Source organism: Cyprinodon tularosa, unplaced genomic scaffold, assembly GCF_016077235.1.
Source record: "Cyprinodon tularosa strain WSP-4 unplaced genomic scaffold, ASM1607723v1 ctg279, whole genome shotgun sequence".
NCBI classification, from domain to species: Eukaryota; Metazoa; Chordata; class Actinopteri; order Cyprinodontiformes; family Cyprinodontidae; genus Cyprinodon; species Cyprinodon tularosa.
The window spans coordinates 713,342-734,735 of record NW_024038984.1 but is presented as its reverse complement, the minus strand read 5'-3'; the positions used below and the strand labels follow the sequence as shown (position 1 = coordinate 734,735).

The 21,394-nt window shown below is 37.3% G+C and overlaps 1 protein-coding gene and 1 pseudogene across 5 annotated transcripts; both read left to right on the top strand.

Annotated features, from left to right (window-relative positions):
* The first annotated feature begins 386 nt into the window (after nucleotides 1–386).
* On the top strand, nucleotides 387–13,713 carry si:dkeyp-118a3.2. 5 transcript variants are annotated; one of them, XR_005281231.1, is made up of 6 exons: nucleotides 387–563; nucleotides 4,481–4,741; nucleotides 5,162–5,279; nucleotides 7,385–7,495; nucleotides 7,618–7,671; nucleotides 12,396–13,713. XR_005281231.1 is itself a non-coding variant. In XM_038290300.1 (6 exons), the coding sequence occupies exons 1-6, from the start codon at nucleotides 539–541 to the stop codon at nucleotides 12,553–12,555; spliced, it is 591 nt and encodes a 196-aa protein (XP_038146228.1). In that variant the 5' UTR covers nucleotides 387–538; the 3' UTR covers nucleotides 12,556–13,713. The 5 variants fall into 5 exon arrangements, 3 of the variants coding, with proteins under 3 accessions (XP_038146228.1, XP_038146227.1, XP_038146229.1); XM_038290300.1 differs by lacking the exon at nucleotides 7,618–7,671 and having other exon boundaries at nucleotides 4,481–4,528; nucleotides 4,613–4,741; XM_038290299.1 differs by lacking the exon at nucleotides 7,618–7,671.
* Nucleotides 13,714–14,680: 967 nt separating this feature from the next.
* LOC119786794 lies at nucleotides 14,681–18,954 on the top strand (annotated as a pseudogene).
* Nucleotides 18,955–21,394: the final 2,440 nt, after the last annotated feature.

Genomic DNA, 21,394 nt, shown 5'->3' with positions numbered 1-21,394 from the left:
AGAAGGGGATTTAGAAGCAGGGAGGGAGGACAGCGAGAAGCAGGTTGTGTTGATATTTCTAAAGAATGCCACTGAAAGAGAAACACAGGATGGAAAGGAAACACCAGATACTGTGGAGGTGGCAGTGGGCGCACAGCCAGAGCAGGAAACAGAGGAACAGTCTAAAGCTGGCCATAGAGTGGCTGGTAAAGAGCAGGCAGAGAATAGCAGGAGAAAGGAAGCAGTTTTGCATGAAAAAAGTCAAACAACCCAAACTGATTTAGAGAAAACATTACCTCATCTTAATGACCATGGTTTACTAATAAAACCTATCATAGGTGATGTGATAAAAGAAGAGGGGGAGCTCAGAAGGGGGGAGAATGGAGCAGAGAAAGCTGATATAAATGGTTTAGCAGAAATAGAACAGAACCAAAAGAAGGAGGCAGAAAGTACTGATTTAAGGGAAGCAACATTAGAAGAAAAATATGGTGAAACTTTAAGTGAGGAGAGATCAAAGGCACTGTTGGTTGAAGAGGGTGACAATACCGGAGAAGCAGATATGGAGGACAACACAAAGGATCAAGGTGAGATCTATATAGCTGCAATGAAAAAAGGTTTAAATATGTGGTAAAATGATATAGCCCTGTGGAATTAAAACCTAAAACAAGTAACAAGAAATGTAAAATATTTTTAGAGATACTCTAGAAACATCACGTAAACTTAAAATCTGATATATTTACTTTCTTTTAAGTTTAACTTAACTAAAAATAAATATATAAAATGCATCCAATTAATGTGATTTGTTCTTACTCAATCCACATCATGTACTGTTTTATTTCTGCTTTTAAAACTAGAACAAAAAGGATCATTAGATTTTAGAAAAAGCTTTACTAATAACAGTGTGAAAGGTGTGTTTTTGTTTATTTCTATTGGCAGGATCTTATAGTAGCTGCATCTTAAATATATTCTTCCAGGATTGTCTTAAACTTTTTCCATCAACTCTGAGTAGCTTACTGGCTCAATCCGAACACATCAAAGCTTAACCCCTATAAGTTTCACGAGCTATCCCAGTTTATTCTCCTCTCCAAGCTCTTTCGGCTTCTCATTTGTTGAATAAGGTCACCATTTACAATGGATGGCTCTAAAATGGGTTCTCTCGTATTTATTTATCATAAAAGACTGTTGCTTATCAATTCCTCACCCTGCTTTGATACTGTACTGCAATGATAATATGAAAAAATGGTGGTGGATGGGAATGCCATGAAAAACCTGAAAAGCTCAGCCATTTATCAATACTTACATAGCGACAGGGCAAACTACCTGCTGATACACAAACCCTGCAATTTGGTGTGTGTGAAGGAAGGAACGGAATCATGCCAATGTCTACATAAATCTAGCCATAGCACTGGTGCGGATGTCAAAGATGATGGAGAGATGGAGACAGTTGGTTGGCCTTTCCCCTTATCATTCTTGTAGACACACACACACTAAAACACACCAAAAAGAGCATATACGAAGCCAAAATTAAGCCAAAAAGGAAACACGTGTAATAAATTATAATACAAGCAGTTTTACTTGAAACATACACATGTAAACCCCTCTCCATGCACATTTTGAATGTTTTATATTTCAATTCCAAACCATGAGGCCTTCAAAATATTATACGCGTGAGTGGATGCTCCTTCACTGGACTCGTAGCTTGCTTTCAACGCACAATTAGAATCTGTCATACCCAAGAGTGGATCTGTTTCTGTGCGCTGTTTTAAGATAACGGAAAGTTTTTTACTTTTAAACTTCAATATACCTGTATGGCCTTTTACTAATTTAGTGCACCATTAAAAAAAAAAAAAAAGTTCTGATGTTGAGAGGACTGTGGAAACCAGCGGCCCTGCATGGCTGACCGCAGGCAGGGCTAACATTAACCCCTTTGCAGCAGCCCGCATTCAGCATAATTGTGTGTGAAGTACGGATAAATCTGATATCGTTTTTTTTTTTTTTTTGGCAAAACCTTTCTTTGTGTTTTTATGACTTTCATGATCATTATACCCCAACTAAAGGAAACACATATTTTATTATTAACTAGAGACTGTTAATAACAGGAGGTCCAGACAAGTCTTCTTGTGTGTGGTGATGTCATGAGTATGCTTCTGTTCCAGTTGACACAGATTTTTTCTTTGTGCTCCCATTCTTCCCAAGCCCATACGTCCTAAATTCTTGTCAAGAACATACTTGGCCAGAAAACAAGTCCATACTAGCATTCTTGTGAATTGATAAATGGCCAATGGCTTGATTAATGACTTGTTTATGGCCAAACGCATACATTTACATATACAATCAGTTTGCATCTACTCTTAAGATTTTTTTCCTATATTATTTATTATCTTTCTATATTTTTTCTTTCCAGCAGGTGGTTTGATGTGCACATCAAGCTCCAAAAAATTACACAGTTCTGGAGCAATTGGCTCAAATGGTTCATTGCCTCATTAGGCCTCATCTCACTATCACTAGAAACTGTTACCAGTCACAACAAGGAAGAAAACTGTATCATACATGTATAAGAGGCAGGATTCATGAAAGGTAGCCAATTCCAGGCAATAACAGTATGCTTTCTGTAGGCAAATGTTGCCATGAACATGCATGAACAGATCCACATTGGAGAAGGAGAGAATCTACAGGTAAATTAAAAACAAACCATTAGCGCAAAGAAGGAGCATGCACTAATGCTTGTATTACATCGGGGGCCTAATGTTATTGAGTTCATAATGCACATGAAGATCAGTTTTGTGTTTGTGCATTTTTAATTAAAGTGCTTGTATGATTATGTATCATATGTGTTCCTTTTTTGGCAGAATTCTGACTTCATAGGAGTATGCATACCCGCATTTCAAAGGTCAACTTGGACTGCAGATACCTTGTCACATGACTCAGAGATGTTAGCCAACAAAACTGATTAAGCTCACTATGAGCATGTCTTAGCTTTGAAGTGAGCGGCTCTTGTTAATTTCCTCATTCTGTAATACCCTGCTACTCTCATACTCACAGGGTCCTCGGAAGAACCCTGCTACTCAAGTATGGCACTTGTGGGAAGCTACAGTTTTTACTTCATTTTACATGGGGTTGGGTGCAGCTCATGCCGGTAGAGATAACTTCACTTTTTAAACACTTTATTTAAACCAATACAGAATTTCTATCTCTAACAAAGATTGCAAACCATTACATCTCCAACTCCCTCTCCCCACATGCCACTGTGTGCTTGTTGCAAAATGCCTCCAAAAGATCTCAACCAAAAACGAACAATAACAGGGGCTGTCCAAGTTCTGGCTGTGAATCTTGTTGGTGTCAACAAGTTGGTATCAATAAGAACTCTTTCATGGTTAGGAAAGAAGATCAGGTCTGCTGTAAGATCTGGGATGACAACATTTTGAAAAAAGAGCCTGAAATATAGCTAAAAGGATCACTTCAATACATAAAAGGGTAGATTTGCAAAGGTCAAACAGGGTACAAGCTAAACAATAAAGAATTTTTATTGTTTTTCTCAGGTGGGCTGTACCTATATTTTCTGTCAGGCAAAGGATTGTGGGTTTCCATTCATCTCCTTTGCTCAATTTAACAACCTGTGAGCTCTTTATGATAAAAGAACTGCAATGGGAAGCATATAGGCTCCTTTTCCTTCCTTCCATCTTACCACCAGCACTATGTGGACAGCGTTTATCGTAGAGAGATGATGCATCCACCTAGGCAAATTAGTCCTTATCAATTTGAATAATTTAGATTGATCCTCCATCTCTTCTCAAAAAAAGGATCCCTAAAGAACATTAATGCCTATATCATGTTTTACAATGTAAGTTCAGGCTGTTATGCAGGGCAAATTTTCTTTTATGCATATTTGCCATTTTCTTGCTATCTCCTTTAAAGATGAGCTTTCTTTTCAGCTGATAGTTGTCTTGTTAACAATGTCTACCTCCAATGTTGTCAACCTCTACAGACCCTCTAACATAAGCTTTGGTTTTCTTTGCTGCTTCTCCAAATAATAGTATCCTAACCTATTTTTGTTTTTAGTTTAGATTGACAGCTTCAGCCTAGTAATAGACGATCAGATATTTTTTTTATTACATGACACTGCTTTTAACTTTCTTTCTGACCTAGTCTGCTGCCCTTGGTCTTTGGGAATCAATGCTTTTGAAACTCAAACCACTGAGGCTCTCACATTAAATCTACATTTGTACTGATATCGTTGCAAGACTACAAGAGTAAAAAAGACCTTTTGGCCTAAATCTAGGCCTTTGTATCTTTATCATTATGAACTACTCTGTGTTGAGCTACAGCATAAAATTCTGGGGTTGTAACAAGGTAAAATCTAATAAAAACTTTTACAAGAAACTGGAGATCGATAAACCTTCCATTCATTAAACCTTTGCCTTTTGGCTTAAAGTTGCATTTATAAATACCTCATCTCTCTTTTAGCAGTACCGCTGATCCCTGGTCTACCTTCTGATTTCAGAGAAAAGACCTGAAAACCTGCTTCCTACCATAAATCCATCATTGGGAGGTGCAACTCAAGACAGTACAATTGTCGGTGCAAACTCTAACCATTGCAGTAAGACAGCTATAACAAATTCTGGAATTTTACCAGAAAACCATGGGGAGATCCAACCCACGGTAGATCATTTCGTTAATACTGCTTTTGCTGAATACCATCAAACAAAAGGAGGGAATGCAACAGGAACCATAAACGTAATGGAAGATATTTCTAGAACAAAAGGTAAAACATCACTCATGATGTGTAAACATGCTACACTTAATAGCATTACTTGTTGATGTTAATGTAGCCATAACAAATATTAGGCAACGAGATGTTGGAAGATATACTGTATTTAACAAAGAGATTTTTGTGCTTAGGTTTTCAACTTTCAACTTTAATAGATGTACTTTTTTGTTTGCACATGCAAGCCAGTAGAAAGTAGAAAGGTACTTTTACTTAGGGAAATTTATAATGTTAAAATACGATTCAGAGTTTCTCGCTGTTATCTGTGTTTGTAGGATTATAATATAGAGCTATAATAGAGGAGAAATTATGGGCTATTCAATTTTGTTTTTAAAAGCCATTTTTTCAATCAATTAAATGTATTTTTTCTTTTTTTTTTTCCTGCTGTCCTTTGGTGGCCATGATACATTTGTTTAGTGAACAATGAGCACAGCATTCAGGCATGGAAGATCGGGGCTATTTTTACTGCTGTCGTCTTGGTTTTGGAGACTGTTTTCTTCATTATCTATGTCGTCAAATGTCGAAATAAGGAAAGGTAAGTGGTGGAGTTGAGTTGCATTAGGTAATGCGTAAACATGAAAAATGTCAGCAGAGAAAAGCCAATATAGGGTATAACCAATAAACTGTAGGGAAATGCCTGAGTGTATGAACACTTACTGCCAGTTTAGATGAAATGTCCAAAAAACAAACCTTGAGCTTATTGTAGTTAAGTTTTAATCATGAAACGTATTAAATTTACACACTTCTTTTATTCCTTGACACCGCCTTGTAAAGAATTTTTCATTCCAGGGAGATTTTAAGAAATGACACCAAAGGATTTCCACTCGATGTTTCATCACTTGGTTCTTAGAAGCTCTACGAAGCAAGAGGTCAGGCGGTGTTTGAAAGAATGTGTTTAAAAAGCAGTTTATCATATTCAGCTTCTATCTAACAGGTTTTGTATTCAAAACCTAACCTCCTAATTTTATTTTAGCACCACCATTGAAAACATCCTAAAGTAATTTTTGAATGAAAAATTCTGTTTTTTTGTTTCTATAGTCAGATGCAGGTGCATTTCCTAAAAAATAGCCACACGGTGGACTCCTCTCATCCGATTGCTTTTGAGCTTGACTAGCCCTCATAATAGACAAAACTAGCTAAAGAGAAATTTGCATATATCTGATTTATTCTGATTCCTTCCTTTACACTCACAGTAAAAAGAGTAAGGATTATGAATTGACTTAATACAGTGTTTGTACATGTAGGCTCTTACATTGCATATTTGATATTATTTTATTTTCTTGCCTTGTAGATATAGTAAATAGCATCTGGTTGTTTTTACTGTATGTAGTTATTTATTCTTTTGTTTGCTTCTACTATGCCCGTGAGGTTCTCATATTTTTGATATTTTTTTATCAGGAATTACTTGTTAGCAACGATAGCTTCTGTGAATGATTACAAGAAAATCTAGATCCTTGCAGTTACTCTGTTGTTCCAAAGGCTTGATTTCCAAAACCTTAACAGATACTTACACAAATGTATTTATTTTTTTATTTTATTTTTTTTAAAACCTCTTATTGACAAAAGTAAGATGTTATGGGAAAACTGTTTCCCTCTAAAATTATTTTGTTTTGCTTTCTCTAAAATGATTTTTAAAAGCTAATTCATACGTACAACAGTTATCTTTGAGTTATCTTTATAAAATAAAAACATTCACTCAAACCTGGTAGCATTTATTCAGTATTCCATGTGCAAAACAACTATTTGATTTTTTAGTTTCTTACCAGTTTCTAGCCAATTAGAGCTAAGTCCCCCTTAAAGTTCTACAGTCGTTAGCAACTACAATGACATCAAAAAGCATAACAAAGCAACCGATTCATCAAAAAGCTTCAAACATGGCCAGATCAAATTTTCTTTGGTCAGAGACAGAGTCCCTCAATACGTCTCTCAAAGTTGAAGTATTTGGTTGGATCAAATGATAGGTACTTTTCTCTTTTAAGAAGATTTTTAACATAAATGTAGGCTAATCTTTGCTTTATTGGAGTCTAAATGTGCCTTTGTAAATGCATCCAAACCTCTAGCCAAGGTACTTCTCATATTTTGTCAGGCAGTTCAAGGTTTTAGAAATGTAGAGCAGCATACTACATACCTTAAACCACATATCCCCTACAGTTCTAATTGCTGAAGGGATGTACCAGGTCGTCATTTTACAGATAAAAAAAACAAAACAATGCCTGATGTATATTTTTTATTTAAGAGTGAGAATACTAATTACACATTCACATTACCCCAAATACATTACAGCACTACGGTACTTTTCTTAAGCCTGAACCAAACCAGCTGATTATTAGCTGTAGCACCAACAGATTCACAGTCACAGATGGGACTCGCAGCAGTTCTGGTACATGATTGCTTCTGATGTTGCCCAAGCTGCAGTTAACATTTCAACACTGACAGATGATGAAATGTGCTTTGTATTGGCTCTCTGTCCCCCTCTGTGTTCACAAAAATATTTCTTGTTATCTTTATTAAGATACTTCATTGCTTTCCAACCACTTCTCCAAATGGTTCACAGCAATGCCTTGTGTATTTTTGAAAGGATAACAGGGAGTGACTAACAGTGAAAAAAGGAACATTGTTCTTGTGTTTCTATGTGAGCAGCCCTCTAGCCATGCAGCAGGCAGGTGTCAAAGGGTGTGTTGATCCTGAGGCAGGAATGGGAGGTAACTGCAGTGAGGACACTCCATCAGCAGACAACGGAAAGTGTCTAGAGTATGTACCCTTATAAAAATATATTTCTACTGGTGGAAAATGATCTATCTATCTATCTATCTATCTATCTATCTGTCTGTCTGTCTGTCTGTCTGTCTGTCTGTCTGTCTGTCTGTGTACAGATAAAAAAAAAAAATGGTGAGATTACTGTCCCCTGTTCCGCTACAAGACTGGAGGTGAGTCCTGGTTAGACTTAGGTTGAAGGAGAATCCCACAGAGCTCCTGTCATTAGCACTCTAGGCCCCTCACCATCTGGACCTGGTGCCTTATTGCGATTCAGTGACTCCAGCTGCCTTGTCTTCACCATATCTGTATTTATCTTAACACGTGATTAAAAAAAATAAAATAAAATACCTTGCAAGCAAGATAAATTCTTGCAAGATTTGTAAAATCACAGATGGAAACAAAACAAACATGACTGTGCCTGTTTCCACTGGAAAAGTCTCTTTTTCTTTTTGAAAAATGAAAAGGGAAATGATTTTAAATCATACCTCCCACCCCTCGAAATGATACCTCCCATTCCTGCAGTGCTGCAGAGTGCAAAAGTATAGCTTATTCCCCTTCACAGGTTGATGATTTTGTTGATGGGGTTGCTAGTTCTCTGCGTACTGCCTTAGACAACGCAGCTCCTTTGAAAATGAAAACCGTTAAAAATAGAAAGCTTGCTCCTTGGTTTAATGCAGAGCTGCGTACTTTGAAGCAAAATGCTAGGAAACTGGAGAGAAAATATATAATATTTCTGAATTAGCAAAATTATTGTCTTCATCTAGGCCTTCAACTTGTATGTTAGATCCAGTTCCAACCAGGTTATTTTAGTTATCAGGCTCCTCTCCTGTGGAACCAACTACCAGTTTTAGTCCGTGAGGCAGACACCCTGTCTACTTTTAAGGCTAGGCTTAAAACTTTCCTTTTTGATAAAGCTTATAGTTAGGGTGGCTCAGGTTATCCTGAGCTATCTCTATAGTTATGCTGCTATAGGCTTAGACTTTTGGAGGACATAGGGACCCCCATTTCATCATTCTGCTTCATTCTCTCTCTGTTCTCCTATTCTGCAGAATCTGTTAGTTCAATCTCTAACCTTCTGCTCTCTCTGCTTTTCCTCAGAGTAGCTTTGCCTCGTCTGTTCCTGTTTGGCTGTGACGTCATCCTGGAAAGAAACATCAGCTGTGCTGCTTCCATCAACACCCTTGTTTATAGATGTTGGAGATCGGCCGGTTTTCCAGTGTGGTCCTGTTTCTCTGACCGTGACTGAGTGGATGTGCTCTCTTCGTCCTCTGGCATGGGAGCTGCCTTGGAGCTCGTCTGCCTGGCTGTGTGTTTCCTGGACGGGGCCGCCTTTTACAGCTGCTTCTTGTGTCTCTGCTTCTGTCTCCTTGAACCCCAGTCGGCCTCGGCAGATGGCCGCTCACACTGAGCCTGGTTCTGCTGGAGGTTTCTTCCTGTTAAAAGGGAGTTTTTCCTCTCCACTGTCGCTACAAGCATGCTTAGTGTGGGGGATTGTATTTGAGTCAATGAGTCAATGCAATCAACTGGTTTTCCTTAGATAGAAAACTTTGTATCAATTTGACTGTATGATCTGGTTGAACTGTAAAGTGCCTTGAGATGACATGTGTTGTGAATTTGGCGCTACATAAATAAACTGAATTGAATTGAATTGAATTATAACATTGCAAAATTGGAGCATGACTCGGACTGTGTGTATAATTTTAGAATAAAAGTATATTGGTCTTAACCTAAATATTAGAAGCTGAGATAGTGCTCAACCAGGGAATCCTATAAATGAAGTCTGGACCTCATTAAAAGAAGCAAAAGTTTTTTTTTTAATATATTTAACCTGTAGAGGTTTTTCTCAGTGATGGCTTTATTAAGATCTGAACATATTAGTCCATCACAGCAATTACCAGTCACACAGACCAACACTGTCAGGGTTGGTGGATGTTGTTGTGTAACCAAATGCAGAGTAGAGGGGGCAGACATAGTTCTTGCACTTTTAATGGTGAAGTAGATGGTACAAAACATAAATTCAGAAATAACAGGCTGGGAACATAAAAGCAAAAACTAGAGAAGCTCGGGAGAAACATGCAAGAAGAAATGAAGAGAATCCACCGCTGAGGAACTGCAGAGGAGGAGTATATATGGGAGACAGTACAAAGAGTGGAGTAATCAGTTATTTGGGAGCAGGTGTGGACAGAAGCAACTAGAAAGGAGCTAAAGGGAATGGAAAGGAGCGCTGGGGGGGCAACAAAGAGGAACCAGGGAAAACATGGTTTAACTAACTAGAAATTAACTTAAATGAGGCTAAAGTGGAATAAAACTAATGAATACAAAATAAGAAATATCCTTTACTTTCACAAGTGGAGCAGTACGGCTATCAACATAGGGTTCCGCTTGTGTTATGCATATAAATTGCTTTATAATAATTATGCAGGGAGCTTTACAGATTATATCGACACTGCACTGTAGGTAGAACAGGAAAGGAAAAACAGAAAAAAAGGAGAAAAGATTAAAGAAAGAGGAGATAAAAGGGAGATAATGATAAAACATTTTCAGTCTGATACATCACCTGCGTAGAGATGTAAAAAGAACAGTACAACCAACAGACATGGTACAAGACATACAATAAAGTAACACCTAGATAAGTACTATTATTTAATCTGACATGTATTCTGTGTTACCGGAAGATAATGGGCTTTCTGTATGGAAGTGAAAACATAATCTAAGACAAAGAATAACAAACTAAATCTAGACCAAGGAATAAATAATAGCAAAAATGTTGAAAAAAGATAACACAAATTCAAAAATTATATAAATCTTGACAATACAGAATAACATAGAACAAAGGATAAATGAGAACCCAAAATGAGAACTTACACAGAACCAAAAAAGTCAAGAATGGCAGACAATGACAAACGCTCAATATATTACAATCAAACTTTTGATGAGCTATTTTTTGTTTGTTTGAATGTATTTATATTTCCATATTTAACAAGTAAAAATGGCATACACATACATACAATGGCATACATAAACTGTTTATGGCCGATTTGAGGGGAAGCCAGAGAAGTAAAGCAAAGCTACTTACATACATGCTAGCCTGGGAAATGCACCAAAGACTGCTATAGGAAGTTAAAAAATAAAATAAGGGAAATACATAGGCTTTATTATGTTAGATTTTTTAAGCAATAGGTAGATAAATGTTATGAATAATGTATATTTCTTCTCTAAATTCTGCTTATAGCCCCCTGATAAATCCTTCCTTTTGTAAAGTCTTCTAGGTTGCTTTCTTTGATATGTATACTTGGTTTAAAAAGAAAAAAAATCTTCAGAACTTTTGCTCTTTTTTTTTTCCTTTTTTTTGCTTTTTTTTACTATCATTTTTCAATTTTTTTTAGGTCAGACCACCATCTGGGGCTAGGTGGTCAGATAATGATTAGCCTGCTTAGTAAGACATATGGTAATGAAATCAGTTTAACTCAATTTCCAGCAACTATCAACTTGAGTTTAGTAAAGAATATGCTTAGTGCAGTTTGCAAAAGGTGATTTTATAATTGAGTAATTGCTTATGCTGCAATATTTCATGCATTTCAGTGCATGTTTCCTTTACTTTGTAGTAGCAGATTTGCAGTAGGAATGGTGTGTGACAGTTGTAGCAAGGCGACAGCATATTTTTTTCACCATGTCAAAAGATATGTGACAACTGATGTGTAGAGTACAGTGTTATGTGCAGTAATGATATAAATGATTAATTGGATGCCATACCATATTAATAAAAGCAAACATTTTCAACTCTGTAATGTGTATATTAGAACCCCTGTGACTGTAATCTTCTAACGGAAAAAAAATTGTCAATATTTCGACAGTTCCTGCTTTATGTCTTTGCCTTCATTATACTGTATTTGGTATTTAGCAGAGAATTAAGAGTCAGTGTTACGCTCACCTGAAACAGTTATCCCTGACGTTGACTGATGCATAGCCCTCAGGCAGCCCAGCTGAATTTACAATGTAGTTGCTCCACAATAGGCAGGATGTAAAAGCGAACACTGCTCTATTAAATTAATGCAAATAAGCTGTGCAGACAGTACAAAAATCCAGCTCAAATTTTTTTTTATCTTAGACACAGAACATTACATAATCTAAAACAAATCAAGCCAAATAACAGAGCCTTTATTGTTCGTTGTAATTTCTGTAATGGGTCTAAAGCTGGTGCTCAAGCATTGTTAATGTCCAGCTGTTTTGTTATTTACCAGGTTTAACTGGAAGCACTCTGACTAATTCTGTTTTATTATGAATATTTTTCATAACTTCTGAGTTTCTTTAGCAAATATAGAATTTCTACTAACATGCTGCACCTATCTGAAATTGGAATGGAGGTCGTTGTTATGAGGTAGTTAAGTGGTGCATGTATATAATCTATTCCTCCAATTCTAAAATGAACTTTCCAAGGACAGCCTCACCTGCAAACAGTCCATTATGTCAGGAGATTTATTTATATATAGATGTCATTACCCCTCAGTGTGTCTCATTTGAGTTGTGTCTCCATCTGCTACACGAGCCATTAAGTCAACAGACTTAAGGCAATATTAGCATTTGCTCTCGATTCAACAGCAGTTGAACAACCTTTACAAATAGAAAAAAAAAACACAGATTTAAATTTTCTTCAGTTGTTGCAGTCACCTTAAAATACTGTTACAAAAAAGTCGATCTTCGCTTTTACCTAACATAAAATTGACAGGCTATTTATATTTCTTATGTAACTTCTTGTCTTCTAATAGATGTAATGTACTCTCAGTAAGCTGCTTTTGCAATCAGGTTCTTTATTTTTTTTTAATCTTTAAAAAAATCTATAAGAAAAGCATTTCTTTTTAACCTTTCACTCTCTGCCAACTCTTCTTTCTGCTAGGATGGCCCGACTGGACCCGTGTGGTGTGGCTACAACCTTGGCCAGGAAAAGGGAAAAGCAAGAAGATGAACATGAAGTAACCGTATCAAACCAATTACCAAGCTCTGAAGAGATGCTGCCCAGTCCAGAATCAGGACAAGACTTTCCAACTCCGATATAATATTCTTTTTTTTCTTTTGCTAAATAAAACTCAAAATGTAACATCTTTGTTATTATCCAAGCGATTGGATTTCAAGATGCAATTCTCCACCTCTTACAAAAACTACACTGATTGCATTTGACTGTGTTTAAAAATAAACTTAGGCTATTTTGATTAGTTCTGTGTCAGATATAAAACAATTCAGGTTTTGAAAGATTTAACAAAACAGAGAGCTGCCTTTCACTCAATCCAGAATGCTGGGTTTGGTTTTAAAGCCAAAAAATATTGATTAATGCAGCTCAGCAATTTTTATGATTGCAACGTTTCACAGGGATAAGTGTAAGAAATGTATTTTCTGTAATAATACTTTTAAATGATAAAACAATTGAATTTAGACAACAAAACATATGCATGGAATATTAAAGCTGAAGTAACCCATTTAAATGTATGAAAATATGTTTTCATTAAAACAATCAAATTAAATTGAAATAACCATTAAATTGACCATCTTCCTTTCTCATCATGTGGGAGATTTTCCATTAAGTCTTAACATTTCTAGGTGTACAGTATTTCAGATCTTCTGCCTTTCAAGAGTGTTGATGTCTCTTATTTTCTCCTCTCTAACCCAACTATGTCACTGTTTGCCAGCAAACAACTAATCAAAACTAACAAAAATCTTTTCTAACAACTTAAATCATGGCTTAAAAAATAATCCAGTATTATATTTATGCTTGCTGTTGATAAATATGTCTGTGTGTGCAAACTTGAAAGTCGAGATACTGTAACAATTTTGGGTGAAGATGGAAACAAATATGTTTTGTAGGTGCTACAACCTGTAATCAATCTCACTTGGACATTTGAACATGGAATAGAATTGTAACTTAAGTTTACAGTAAGTAGATTTTCTCTAAATTAAAAAAAAAGTAATTTAAATTTTTCTCATACTGAAATGGTAAATGCTGTTGCAACAACATAAAAAGGTTAACCAAATTAACCATCCATCCGTCCTAGACAGGTTGCTACTCTGTTACAGTATATTCTGTTCTGTATTATCAAAACAACCCCTTTTTATGTTTGTTCGCCTCCTGGCCTCCCTTTTTGGATCAGGCTGGATTTTGTACTCTTACACCACCAAGAATACCTTCCAGTCATCTGTCTATCTCAACTCATACAAAGTAACTGTTTACTGATAGAAAAAAATCTTTTTTTTTTTTTTTTGTGTGTGTGTACAGCTTTGGTATGAGCACACACCAAATGGCATCAATTGAGCTATGGTCACAAGGGCTGTAAATAAACATTTGAAATAAACATTTTTACTGAGCAAGTAAACTCAAGTTTTATGTTAATCCTGCTTTTATCGGGACTGTGGTCGTGCACATGTGTGAGCAGGCTGGCACCAGCTGTAGAAAGGTCAAATAGCTATTTAAGACAATCGAGAGAAATGGGCTAAATGGAGCTCGCGGAGTCTCAGCATTCACAAATGTGATGCACACATGCACAAGACAATCCACACATTCACACTAGAATTCATACATGCACACCAGAATTCATACATGCATAGGAAAAGATCAACAAATGTACAGTATGGGAACCACACATGCAAAGGATAATATCCACACTTAAACAGAATGATCCACACATACAAAGGTTAAAATCAATACATGCACAAGATACTGTATATGCCACTGCAAAATCATTAGTCGCTTCATTCATTCCTAAGCCACTAGCTTCAAAAGACAAGCAAATCCAACTACAAACAGAACGATGGAGGAAATCATCTCTCACGAGCCACTGTTGAAAGCGGTTCTGAGCTTGTTAGTTTGGAGAGCTAATGGGATGGTGAATTATGAATAACGACTTGCACTGCCTGCTGGGTTGTCTAAGAGATAAAGGTTCTGTGATAATTCTAAAGTCAACTGGCTTAAAGAAAAGAATGTATACCCACTCTGTTGATCTTGATAATAAGTGGAATGTGTGGAAGTTTAGTTGAATTGTATTTTTTGTTTTACTTTGGATATGTTGTAAAGGTAAAAAACTCTTACATATGTATAGGTATAAAGTAAAACAACTTTAATAGTTTAATAACCTAATGACTAACCTAAACCTTGCTTTTAAATATTTTTCAAATTGTATTGGACGTGTTACCATGTGGACTGTGGGTCCCCTCTTGGTGATCAACAGTCTGGCTCAGTTTCCCTGAGAGTGCATCACTTCTTAGGGATTGCAGAGTGGCCAGTGCTGTCCATCCCCTACAGCCATGGTGGGGGATGAGTGTGGTTCCAACACAGGAAGAGGGCAGTGTGTAACAATTATGGCTGACAGCCGGTGCCAAGGGCCCCAGTATCCATATCCAAGTCGTGATGACAGAGTCAGGTGGCCTCTCAGATTCTTCAACATCAGCTACCAGCGTAACAGTAAGTTCAGTGGTTACAACTGTGGGCAGTGCAAGCATGTCTTGGCTGGTTCAAACTGTGATCAGATGATCTGTAGTTAAGAAAATGTATCCTGTTTGGTTTTTAAAATTCAAGACAATATTGTATATCCATCCAGATGCATCCTTAGAACTTCAGAAGAGTGCTGCATTACTTCTTGTGGGCTGTGTTCTTCCATTATCTTTGGTATTAGGAGGTGTTTGGACCTGATGGTAACACCCCACAGTTTGAGAACATTACAATTTAGCACTACTTTGTGTGGAGCAACTACTACTCTGTCAGTAAGACATACCTTGGCTCAGGTCAGGCTAGCTTTGGAGGTGTGGACTTCTCATATGAAGGCCCAGGTTTTGTCACTTGGCATTGATTCTATCTATTGCTACTGGAGAGAGACATACAGGCAAGTACTGTAGGAGGAAATGAGGTGACATTTTGGGTAGATAAAGAACTATTTTGTTTGGGGGTGAAACTTGTAAATTTTAAAAAGAAAGCTGAATAACACAAAAGTGAGTTGTGAAGGGGTAAATTGATATGGAGAGCATAGTTACCTCTGCCAAGGAGTTTGTGTTTTTAAGAGAGTTTTTTGTGTGTGTGCTGTATGTCTGTCTGTATACAGGATAACCTGCAAACTTATGAACAGATTTTAATGAAATTTTTACCAGAGTTGTGCCTCATGTCAGAGGGTAATCCATTAAATTTAGATAATGATCCAGATCATGAACAGGATACAGGATTTTTTAACATTATTTACCTCCCAACCTGAGGGTGGCAGTAGTGACTATTTACAGCTTCAGCACTGGATGCAAAAAGTCATGATTCAGATGTGTGAGTTTTATCTATAGGTGGAAGTCACAATATCAGGCGAAATGTGCTGCTTGGTGGAGGTCTGCACTCTCTGAGTGCTTCTCTAGTTAGAGATAAACCAGTAAATAAAAAAATAAAAACCATATGTTAACCCCATGTCGAACATGCAGGATATGCTGGACGACCCGACATTCGCGCTGCCCTGCTGGAACTTTGACACCAAGGGTATAGAGTCTGACATATGCAACAATGAGCTGCTGGGAGCGAGGAGCACCTTGGACATGAGCTCCATCAGTGCCAACTCTGTCTTCTGTCAGTGAAGGGTCATCCTAGTCAGTGTGAAGGACTATGACGCGAACTGTCTGCAACGCTGATTGCACCACACAGACACTCGCCTCACTGCAAAAGCAAGAAGTGCTGCTGATGTATAACCTCATCTCGGCCTCTCCCAAAAAAAGAGGGCAAAAGCCTCATAAAAAGAGCATGTAGAGCATACACTGCTATAAATAATACCTCACAGCTGTTGTCCTAAATTCACTACTGCTGGCGATTAGCATCATTTGTTTGAAACTACTCTGGTTGTCAGACTTTGCCTTCTGGGTTGCCTTTCGGCACAATACATTTTGAAGCATTTACTCAATAGAGGACAAGAGAGCTTCCAGCTTTTTAACAATAGGTCACATAAATTTAGGATAGGACAAAAAAAAGAAGACGTCTGATGACCTAATATAAAAATATTATCTCTTCATCTGAGGAGGTTTGTCTCTTGCTTCTCTTTTTTCAGAATTTTCTTTATGTCCTAAAAAGTGTCACTCATCTCATTCTGTCACAAACACATAACAGGGTTACTGAAGTTAAGCATACAAGTCATCGGTGTAAGAGAGTTCATTCTTTTCCTTGGAGAGTTATGACAGGTCGGGTAATTTTCACACTAACAAGCAACAGCTCCTTAAATGGGTTTGGTTGAGATGAAGGGGGGGTGGGAAGGGGGTTGCCTCATTTGTGCATCCGGTTGCTGAAGACAGGAATCTAACAAGTCTACGGGTTCTTTCTTATCTCAGGGAATAATCTTCAAACACACACAACCCATTCATGTAGCCCCCCTGCTTATGTGTAAGAGGGAGAACACAAAGAAAGACGCAGACCTCAAGTGCAGGAGAGAAAAGAAATGAGAAAACTTCAGGTATAAAGCCCCCATGCCCCACTGCTGTATCTATTGAAATAAATTTATCTGCCATCCTGTCATGTTGAAGACTGATCTGACTGCTACACTGGGCCACATGGAGGTAAACAGTAAATTATATCCAGCTGTGCATACAAGTTTGCATAACTTAGGAAAATATATTAAAAGTTTTTGCCAGCCTTCACATATTATATAATCTATTTTTGTTTTTACTCACAGTTAGGGTTCTGGTGAAAATGTATTTGATGAAACTATCTTCAAAGAAAACACTAATTACAGCAGGAATTACCTCTGCCTGCATGGAACACAACCTGGAGTCTTTATCAATGATTATGCATTCAAAAACTGATACAAAAGAGATATATGATACATATGTTTGAAACAATTACTGAGTCCATGTATGAAAAGTTGAAAATTTTTAAAGTTTTTTATATTATCCTATATCTTTCATCTAGTTTTGCACTAATCTTCATGCATAAAAGAACAATTACATGATGAGCTGGGGGAGGTAGCAGAACTTTACAACACAAGTAACATTTAAAACAAATACTGATGGAGCCGGGCATGACAATTAGCAAGGATTGATATAGATATAATATAAAGAAAAATAATAAGTGAAAAATTAAGGACTCTTTTGAAATCAAACCAATGTCAGAGACAGCAACATTTATCCAACACTGGCAGAAACATATTGGATCCAAAAGAAACAAGTAAAAAAATCAGAAGAATCTATGGGTGTCATGGTCAAATTTTTAGAAAAATTCTGGTATGATTCTTTTCAGAATTAAATTAACAAAAATCATATTTACCTATGTGTAGCACAGTACACACTGTTTGAAGAGGCCTCAATGAGGTTTATGGTAGTTCAATGTTCCTATAAAACATGGAGGTGGATCTTACATGTTTTTGACGTGTTTGAGATTTTGTAAAGACACAAAGAGCTGAAAAGCAAGGCATGGAATATCAGGGTTAAAAAAATATAAGATTAAATATTGATTAAATTCATCTACTGACAATCACATGGCTTAGAACAATTTTGGACATCTCAAACTTACCTTTATGAAAGAGCTGAATAATTTGCATGAATTTGAGGCTTTTTGCCAGAAAGCTTAGATAGCTTAATTGTCTTAGAAAATAAAGTACTTGAACTACAGTTACTGTAAAAGAAAACTACAAGCTGTGATATGTTCCTTTGCAGAAGTCATTTTGATAGTGAATAAAAAAATGCCATAGATAAATTTATAACAAGGTTTATAAACTTGACACAAACTGTAATAAAGTGTTTTTTTTTTTTTTATTATTCTGGTCTTTAAAAATCATCAGAAAATTTGCCAGTAAATAAAACTTTTAAGCCCAACTATGCAATCAGTACTTTTGTTTTGCTGAAATCAAGCAAACCTGTATTTTGTCCTTATCGCCAAGGTACAGAGAGCAGTCCAATTAGAAGGAACCTTGCGGGTTATGTGGCACGACCCATGGTGCAGAAGTTGCCAGAGCCCCAGGATGTGCTGAACTATCTGGAACTGAACACCTTTGACACTCCCCTTTACTACTTCACCTCTTCTAAGAGCTTCGCGAACAGCATTGAAGGTGTCCAGCTGCTGGCTATCATTTTCAACTACAGCACTGTTTGGCTTTGATGTAATCCCATTAATCGGTATAACAAACTACAATTCAGTTGCACAGAAGATAAAGCTTCTGAAGTTTGAGTGTGAAAGTGTAGAGATGAAAATTTGAGCCAGAAATTCTTTCTCCCTTAGTCCTCCACCCACATGCACATATGGTTAGCTCCGAGACAGCATTTGCTGTTCCTAATTTTGGAAAATTAGTGATATCATTTCTTTTCTCTCTTTTGTTATTTTGTCTTAACTAGGCTACAGTGCTCCCAGAGGGGCGTATGACCCTGTCATCTGCAGCCTCAACAACCTAGCTCACCTATTTCTCAATGGGACAGGGGGATAGACACACCTGTCTCCTAAAGATCCCATCTACCTTCACTAATTCTATCTTTGTAGCTTTGCAGGTACCGACCAGACTTAGGTCTATCTAGAACAGAAAATGTCTTGGAAAAGTATTCCCACCCATATTTATTTCGAGTAGAAGGAACATTATTGATAGGTTTAACATTTTTTTTCTCCTCTGAAAGATCTGAAAGCATGTTTTACATTTTAATTCAGCTCTCTTTATTCTGTTGAACTTCATACATAGGTCACTCTCTTAATAATTGGATTCCACCTCTGCTTATTCTAATCTTCATATTAACACAGCTGCTATGTGAAGACATCGGTGGTATGTTAGGAAACAATATACTGAGCTACAGATATCTTATACAGGACCTAGTCCTTGATTTTGGGAAAACAAAGACCTTTGCACAACTGTAAATCTACCAAGGCATGATGGTCCATGTAATCTGGCTGGTTTGGCAGGAAGATAATTATTTAAAGCAGCAAAAGGGTCCATAGTAACCTCAGAAGAGCCGTAAAAAGTGACATCTCTTGCATTTAAACTTTTCATGAAACTTCTTAGTCATCCACTTAACGTTTTTTAAAGAAAATCAAAAGAACTCCAGTTTAACGTATGTTAACAGACCATATAGCAAACATGAAAGAAAAAAAGATATTGCCTTTTTTTAGCGTAGGCTTAAAATGATTTGTGTGGAGAAAGAAGTGGCACTGCAGATCTTGTGTAAACTAGCCCCACCCGCCAGCAGCAAAAATAATTTTTGCCTGCGAGTGGTCTAGCCTCGATCAATGCCCCAGGCCCTAGAACTGGTGGGCCGATCACAACGCAGAGATGTGTTTTGAATTTCTGAATGCAAAGCGGGCGGGGTTTTGAGGGCGGGACAACAAAGCTGCATGACGGTGGAGAAAGCACAACAAGGAAGATGGCAACAACTACTGAACAGTAGCATGCACTGTGGCAAAAGTAGCTTTCAATGGAGCACTCCACTGAAAGTTAAAAGTTCTCTTTTCTGTTGCTGTTGTTCATTAAAAGTACGTTTTAAGATCATTTGAGACGAGAATATTCTACTTTAAAGCGTCACTATATGGTCCATTTACCGATTTAATGCTTAATTAAAAAACAATTTCCGAAGTTGAGAGGACCTGCAACAAGCGGAACTCCGCGGCTAACGGCAGCCAGGGCTAACCGCAGCCCGTCTGCAGCGGCCCTCTCTCAGCTTAGTCGTGTGTGAAGGGCCGCTGGCTCTAATGCTGATTTTTGAGTCAGCTTTGGAATCAGTTTTGGAAGGATTAGACTTTGGGTTTTCGTTGAAACGTGAGCAGGAGGAGGCTCTACGCTACGTTCGCTTAATTTTTTTTAAGAAGGACGTATTCGCCGTTTTTTACGGACAGGCTGTTTGTTTACACTCCCCCATCAGCTTTCTGTCACGTTTACTACGTCACAGTCAGTTGCGCTCATTGGTCAGAGCGTTGGCCAATAGGCACAAACATGGTTTGAAAAACAACGGGTTGTTCTCATCAACAATCTTCCAATGTCATCGGGGCCAGACTAAATTACACATTTAATTGCACATTTAGTATGGTTTATCAGGCTAGTGTAATACATCATCCACATAGAGAAATATAGTATTGAAGCATGATTATACTGTACTGTACTATTATACAGTATGCTATTTTTTAACTGGCCAAAGTTAATTGGAAGAAGGGTGGAACGACTATAAGTCGATGCTGGAACCTGTTTGAGGTCACATAAAAATCAAAAGAAAAACATAAGCTAACTGCCTTTACTTCAGTAAACAAAAAAAAGTTTCAAAGCTTATACGAGTATTAGCCTTAGTCCAGAACTTAATTCAAATGAGGATCCGAGGCAAGATGAGTGGATGTTTACAGATGCTCTTCATCCAGGGCCTGATAGAATAATAGGCAGGAAAAAATAGCACCTGGTGTAGATGAACAAATTATTTAAAAAACATTTCTGAGGGGGGTGCACAGTGGATAAGCTGTTTGGACTGTTGGATATCAGTGATGAAGTATTGATTTCAATGCATGGCAAGGCATTTTGACCAAATGTTTTCATACATGAGCTCTGTCTGTACTACTGTTGCCTTCCACTGTCAAAAACAGATTAACTGGTCCCTGCTTCTGTGTTACCATGGGCTGATGTCTGGTTGGTTCTCCAGGACATACCCTGTAGTATTATAGTCATGGATGTGCAAAGTTTAAAGGCTTTTAAACATGCTTTTATGGTAATATGAATTAAACTGTGATGAAAGATAATCCAAGAGAAATAACCTTCAGTCCACAGTTGAAATAGTTTACCCTTATCAAGTAGAGGTAGAGGTTTGACAGGACTCTAACGCAGACTGATTCTGCAAAGAGTGATTGAACAGGAGCAGGATAAATGGGAGAGAAACAAAGACTAGGCCAAGTAGCAGATTGGGAGCAGGTGTGAGCAGAGATAAGAAGAAAGCTAGGGAAAA

What these genes read in the sequence shown, in the direction of transcription:
- si:dkeyp-118a3.2 (XM_038290299.1), top strand. Translation starts at nt 539, where the DNA reads ATGGAGGACAACACAAAGGATCAAG. An exon ending in GGACAACACAAAGGATCAAG is followed by an intron (nt 564 to 4,480) that starts GTGAGATCTATA and finishes TTCTGATTTCAG; the next exon opens with AGAAAAGACCTGAAAACCTG. An exon ending in AAATGTCGAAATAAGGAAAG is followed by an intron (nt 5,280 to 7,384) that starts GTAAGTGGTGGA and finishes CTATGTGAGCAG; the next exon opens with CCCTCTAGCCATGCAGCAGG.